General features: G+C 44.0%; 1 protein-coding gene across 1 annotated transcript in view; it reads left to right on the top strand.

Moving 5' to 3' along the window:
* slain1b (SLAIN motif family, member 1b) overlaps positions 1 to 7,500 on the top strand; it is a 22,342-nt gene that overhangs the window by 10,234 nt on the left and 4,608 nt on the right. The window contains exons 5-6 of the mRNA XM_079840233.1: positions 466 to 789; positions 4,138 to 4,284. Of these exons, the coding sequence (XP_079696359.1) occupies positions 466 to 789; positions 4,138 to 4,284 (471 nt within the window). The remainder of the gene's footprint in view (positions 1 to 465; positions 790 to 4,137; positions 4,285 to 7,500) is intronic.

The following is a 7,500-nucleotide window of genomic DNA, read 5'->3' as shown; positions in this document are numbered from 1 at the left end:
CCATACAAGTCTTAACACCCGAGGATCCCTTTAAACAAATTAATAATATAATATTTTTTTTATTTAAAATGTAAAATGTAGAGTTTTTGTTTTATTTGTGTGTGTTTTCCTGAAGCTCAAACACTAGAAACGTCAAAAATCATCGTCCGATTCCCAGTGAGTTTAACGTCCTTCAACTGATACAAATCTGCACATTTCTTTGGATGAAAGCGTCTGACAAATGCATGAAAATCAGAAAACATGGACATAAAAAAACTCATAAATTGTTCTGATTTTGTGTAAACATCAGACCGCTCGTCCACTCATTCCTCAGCTCTGCTCATGACCACACGGGACGAATTGTCTCAATTTCAGTTTTCTATCTGTTAAAAATAACATTTCAGAAAAAACTGTTATGAATCCGTCAGTTATGGGGCGTTTGGTGATGAGTGTGTGATAGTGATGATCTGTGGCGTTTCCTCTCAGGTCTGCGCCAGGACTTCGCCAGCTGCTCTTCTTCTTCCTCTAATAACCGCCGCAGCGCCAGCTTCTCCTTCCAGTTCGGCCAGCGCAGCGACTCCCAGCTGGACGAGGAAGAGGAGGATGAGGATGAAGAGTACGGCCAGTTGCCGCCGCCGCAGCCGCGCCTGAGCCGCGCCGGAGCCCTGCCGCACTCACACACCTTCAGCAGCATCAGGGACTGGAGGCGCAGCAGCACGTCTCTCTCCAGCGCAGCGCACACACACACACACACACACACACCCGCGCAGACGCCCGGCGGCGAGAGCAACGGCCTCAGGAGCAGCTCAGGTGAGGATCATTAACACACACAGAGGTCAGAGGTCAGATTGGACAGGAATAAATTACACTTTACTATATATTCACATAGAGAACATCTGATCTACACTGGAGTGTGTGTGTGTGTGTGTGTGTGTGTGTGTGTGATGGGTAGATTTAGGGGCAGGGGCAGTGTGTGTGTGTGTGTGCGTGTGTGTGTGTGATGGGTAGATTTAGGGGCAGGGGCAGTGTGTGTGTGTGTGTGATGGGTAGGTTTAGGGGCAGGGGCAGTGTGTGTGTGTGTGTGTGTGCGTGTGTGTGTGATGGGTAGATTTAGGGGCAGTGTGTGTGTGTGTGTGTGTGTGTGTGTGTGTGTGTGTGTGTGTGTGTGTGTGTGTGTGTGTGTGTGTGTGTGTGTGTGTGTGTGTGATGGGTAGGTTTAGGGGCAGTGTAAGGGGATAGAAAATACGGTTTGTACGGTATAAAAAGCATTACGCCTGTGGAATGTCCTCACATTTCACAAAAAGAAACGTGTGTGTGTGTGTGTGTGTGTGTGTGTACAGCTGAAATCAATGAGATTTCCAGACGTGAATCTTCATCCTCGTATAGCGGGACGTTTATAATAATATTGTTTGTGGTGTTGATCTAGAGCTGAGGATTGTTGAAGGTGTTAAGGCTGTTTTTACCCATAAGCCCCAGACTGACCTGCGCTGATTAAAAGCTCATTCTCTTGTGTTTCTGTCGCTGTTCTACTTCCTGTGTGTGTGTGTGCGTGTATTGTGTTTGTAATCCTCCGGCCATCGACTGCGGAAATCAGTTGAATATGAGAGTAAGTTAATACACTTTAATGTTTTAATTAAGACATACACTCTATCAGCAGAAGTGTTGTGCCGCCCCTTCACACACTCATGAGCTTCCCATTGTTCATCTGTAGGGTTTAATCTGGAGTCTCAGCTCTAACAGCTTCAGCTCTTCTGCTCTTCTTTCCTCAAGGTTTAGGAGTGTGTTTATGGGGATTCTTCATTAGTGATGTTGGACGAGAAGGCCTGGCTCTCAGTCTCCGCTCTAATTCATCCCAAAGCTGTTCTATGGGGTTGAGGTCAGGACTCTGTGCAGGCCAGTCCAGTTCCTCCACCAAACTCCTCATCATGTCTTTATGGAGACGCTTTGAGCACTGGAGCAGTCATGCTGGGACAGGAAGGGGCCGTCCACAAACTGGGCCCACAGAAATGGGAGCATGAAATTGTCCAAAATGTCTTGCATTAAGAGTTCCTTTCACTGGAACTAACCCCTGAAAAACATCCCCACCCCATAATCCCCCCTCCACCAAACTTTACACTTGGCACAATGCAGTCAGGCAAGTCCCGTTCCCCTGGCAACCGCCAAACCCAGACTCGCCCATGGTATTGTCAGACAGAGAAGCGTGATTGGTCACTCAGAGAACACGTCTCCACTGCTCTAGTGTCCAGTGGCGGCGCACTTTACCCCACTGCATCCCACACTTTGCATTGCACTTGGTGCTGTAAGGCTTGGATGAGCTGCTCGGTCATGGAAACCCATTCCATGAAGCTCTACACACTGTTCTTGAGCTCATCTGAAGGCCACAGGAGTTTGGAGGTCTGGAGCTCTTGACTCTGCAGAAAGTTGGCCACTTCTGTGACCCTCAGCATGCGCTGACCCCGCTCTGTCACACACACACACACACTCACTCCTGAGAGCGGCCCATTCTCTCACTAATGTGTGTAGAAGCGAACACACACACACACACACACGCACGCTCCTGGGAGTGGCCCATTCTCTCACTAATGTGTGTAGAAGCGAACACACACACACACACACACTCCTGAGAGCGGCCGATTCTCTCACTAATGTGTGTAGAAGCGAACACACACACACACGCTCCTGGGAGCGGCCCATTCTCTCACTAATGTGTGTAGAAGCGAACACACACACACACTCCTGAGAGCGGCCCATTCTCTCACTAATGTGTGTAGAAGCGAACACACACACACACACACACACACACACTCCTGAGAGCAGCCCATTCTCTCACTAATGTGTGTAGAAGCGAACACACACACACACACACACACACTCCTGAGAGCGGCCCATTCTCTCACTAATGTGTGTAGAAGCGAACACACACACACACACACTCCTGAGAGCGGCCCATTCTCTCACTAATGTGTGTAGAAGCGAACACACACACACACACACACACTCCTGAGAGCGGCCCATTCTCTCTCTAGTGTGTGTAGAAGCGAACACACACAGACACAAACACACACTCCTGAGAGCGGCCCATTCTCTCTCTAGTGTGTGTAGAAGCGAACACACACACACACACACACACACACACTCCTGAGAGCGGCCCATTCTCTCTCTAGTGTGTGTAGAAGCGAACACACACACACACACACACACTCCTGAGAGCGGCCCATTCTCTCTCTAATGTGTGTAGAAGCGAACACACACACACACACACACACTCCTGAGAGCGGCCCATTCTCTCACTAATGTGTGTAGAAGCGAACACACACACACACACACACACACACACACTCCTGAGAGCGGCCCATTCTCTCTCTAATGTGTGTAGAAGCGAACACACACACACACACACACACACTCCTGAGAGCGGCCCATTCTCTCTCTAATGTGTGTAGAAGCGAACACACACACACACACACACACTCCTGAGAGCGGCCCATTCTCTCTCTAGTGTGTGTAGAAGCGAACACACACACACACACACACACACACACACACACACACACACACACACACACACACACACACACACACACACACTCCTGAGAGCGGCCCATTCTCTCTCTAGTGTGTGTAGAAGCGTCTGCACTAGAGCTGGAGTTTCACACCTGTGGCCATGAAGTGTTGATCACCTGAAGGAGCGGCTCAATACTTCTGACTATATAGTGTGTGTGCAGATATAAAGAATTACAATGAGTGTGTTGTAAACATTCTGATAATGGGAACAAAATAACACAAATATAACTTTTTAACAAGTGATTTGAGTATGACACTAAACATGACAAAAGCATGTTCTTAGAAAGTTTTGCTAATGTAATGTTTATTTTTTTATGTTTTAGATGCATTTTTTCTTGGTTATGTGAACGTTATCACTCTAAAACATTAAGGGAATGTTCCCTGTCGGCTGTCAGATGGGCTGATGGGTAAAACTCTCTCTGATGTTCAGCTGCTGAATGTCTTTAAGCGTCTTAATACAAACACACACTTTCTGCGGCGTCTCAATCCTCTTACAGCACATCAGATGGAACTGGGCTTTAATCTGCTGGAGAACATGTTTATTTCATGTGTGTGTGTGATTGGCTGAGCTAACAGGAAGTGATGTTTCTTCAGATAAGCTGAGGAGGAGTATGCCGAACCTGCTGAGCGCTGCGCTGTCGTCCGTCCCAGTGTCCCCAGTTTCCCCAGTGTTCCCAGTGTCCCTGCGGAGCAGCCAGAGCTTCGACTCGTCCGGCGCGCTGACGCGTCTTCAGACCTGCAGTACGTCAAGTCAAGTCAAGTCAGCTTTATTTATATAGCGCTTCTAACAATGCAGATTGTTTCAGAGCAGCTTTACAGTGTTAAACAGGAAAATAATGCAGCATAATTTTATTCAGCCGCTCTGGAGAAAACGCTGATGTCATCAGTTCATTTCAATTCTCATACAGTGACAGTGTGGGCTTTAGATCAATAATTTGCTTTATATGGTTAATTTAGTTTAATAATTAGATTTATTTCGATATTTGGTTGAAAAATTTAGAATTTACGTCTCACACCAGTGGCGGCTGGTGTAATAATTTTTTTTGGTGCGGTTCAGTATCAAGATGCATGTTGACTAAATTCAAGCATTAAAGAGAAAACAGTGTCTTCACTTTTAGACACTTTCCACTCCTTTCTTTCAGGCCAGCAAATTTCTCAATAACTCTCTGATTAAAGTCCGTCATCTCAGTGTCATGACGTTTGCATTGTTCAGATATTTGAGGGCTCTTACCCCCGTTGTTGTCCACAAAACTTCAGTACCGACACTTAGAAATAAAAGACAGGGAAAGCAATAAAGGGCATTAACAACACGTCCAGCCGCCTCCATTTAACAACAGAAAAGCAGATGGGAAATAATTAGCGTAGCTGCTGTTCAGAATATTAATGCTTTTGATCCGATTTAACTGTAGTATAAAAGGTATTTATAATGTGAATGCTTGGCTAAAGAGATGCGTCTTTAATCTAGTTTTAAACTGGGACAGCGAGTCTGAACCTCGAACTATATCAGGAAGACTATTCCAGAGTTTAGGAGCTAAATGTGAAAATGCCCTCCCTCCTTTAGTGGACTTAGATATCCTAGGAATGACCAGAAGCCTCGAGTTTAGTGATCTTAAAGAGCGCGATGGATTGAAGATCCGTTAAATACACTGGAGCTAAACCATTTAGGGCTTTATAGGTCAGTAGCAATACTTTGTAATTGATACGGAACTTAATAGGTAACCAGTGTAGAGATGATAAAATTGGTGTTATATGATCATATTTTCTTGACCTAGTAAGAACTCTAGCAGCTGCGTTTTGGACTAACTGTAGCTTGTTTATCGATGATGCAGGACAACCAGCTAATAAAGCATTACAGTAATCTAATCTCGAGGTCATGAATGCATGAACTAACTTTTCTGCATCAGAAATAGATAGCATGTTACGTAGCTTAGCAATGTTTCTAAGGTGGAAAAATGCCGTTCTTGTAACATATGAAATATGATTTTCGAAAGACAAGTTGCGGTCTAATATAACACCCAGGTCTTTTACTGTAGTGGATAAAGTGACAGGACATCCTTCTAAGTTAAAATTGTAATGTGAGAGGTTTTGGTCCAATAAGTAATACCTCTGAATTTAATAGCAGAAAATTACACGTCATCCAGTGTTTAATATCTTCAACACACGCTGTCAGTTTAGATGATTTAGCGTTTTCATCTGGGGCCTCATTTATAAAACTTTGCGTAGGATTTGCGTCAGAAGTGGCGTACGGATGAAACATAGGACATGCGTACGCAAAGAAATATTTGGATTTATAAAACCGTGCGCACGCACATCCTACGCAGTTTTCCCTTAATAAATCACAATCAATTCTAAATGTAGCGCAGCTTTTGCGGCTTCATGTCACGCCCATAGTTGCCCATAAATAGTCTGTGAAACGCCCACAAGTTAATATTTATCAATTGCGAAATCATGGCAAATACAGAGAGGAAATCAAAAAAACGTAACTTCACTCAATGTGAAGTAGAAATTATCGTTGGCGAGGTGGAAAAGAGGAGAAAAATTTTTTTTGGAGGGCACAGTGTGGGCATTAGCCTACTAATGCCAAAAAGGCACTTGAGTGGCAAAAGTTTGCAGACGCCGTAAATGCTGTAGCATCACAACCTCGGACTGTGGCCGGAAAAAAAAAAGAAATGATCGGACATCAAAGTCGAGGCAATAAAGCGTCTAGCGCTGCATCGCCAGAGTGTGTCTGCCACGGGTGGGGAAAGGGGACACCGGAGCTGAGCCTCTTGATGAGAGACTGCCGGCAATTATTGGGGGATCCCTATTAATCCCTATCCCTATTATCTACGTGGAAATGGGAAATAGTTCAGTGCAAATGTAATTTCTTGCAGCTTTCTGAATGGTTGAGACATACATCATATGTTATTTTATCGAAAATAAAACAAACTAAAGGCATTTGCATGAATACCATGATTCCGTAGCTGATGAAGAAATTTTTACTATGAAAACAACTTTCCCCAGTGGACAATTAATACATTTATCTATCTATATATCTCCCTAATTATCTATCTATCTATCTGTCTATCTAATTGCATCTGCTCCGCCAGACGGACACATTGACGAGAATATCAGTTTTGTACATTATTTCGTTCTGTTTACCATATTATTTATGAGGATGAATTGCATAACATGCAATATTGTTGCAGAACATATTTCACTTTTTTTTTTTTTTTTGCATTTCTGTTGTAATTTTCGTTTGATTTTGTTTGTTTTACACTGCAGATCGATCAAACGGGTGTTTGTGTAGGCTGTTAATTGTAATACTTGCTTTGTGAAGTCTTCAAGTTATTTATGAGAGGCAGTATTGCCATTTCTTTTACACAACGGTCTGCAGTTTCACACACTTTCACGTGTTTCTTCATCTGCTGACGGTGTCGCCATTTCTCATTTCACCCGTTTTTGTGCGTACGCCTGGGTCAGAGTTTGCGTGAAGGACCGCACATTTTCCCGTCAAGTTTGCTTTTTATAAATACCAATTATTGCGTAGAGAGCGGCGTACGCCTTCTTTTGTGCGTACGCAACGTTTATAAATGAGGCCCCTGGTCGTGATGAAATATATAATTGAGTGTCATCAGCATAACAGTGGAAATTAATTCCATGTTTTCTTATAATATTACCAAGTGGCAGCATATATATTGAGAATAGCAGAGGGCCTAGCACGGATCCTTGCGGCACCCCATAGTCTACTGACGTCATCTTTGATTTTTCCCCATTTAGACAGACAAAATGGTAGCGGTCTGATAAGTACGATCTAAACCAGTTTAATGCCTGTCCCTGAACACCAGTGTAATTTTGAAGTCGATCTAAGAGTATTTTATGATCTATAGTATCGAACGCAGCACTAAGATCGAGTAGAACTAGTATTGAGATACAGCCTTGGTCAGAAGCTAGAAGTAAATCATTTGTGATTTTAAC

This window comes from Gobio gobio (assembly GCF_949357685.1).
Source record: "Gobio gobio genome assembly, chromosome: 17".
Taxonomy (NCBI): Eukaryota; Metazoa; Chordata; class Actinopteri; order Cypriniformes; family Gobionidae; genus Gobio; species Gobio gobio.
The sequence above is the reverse complement of the archived record's forward strand: the minus strand, read 5'-3'. Positions and strand labels throughout refer to the sequence as shown.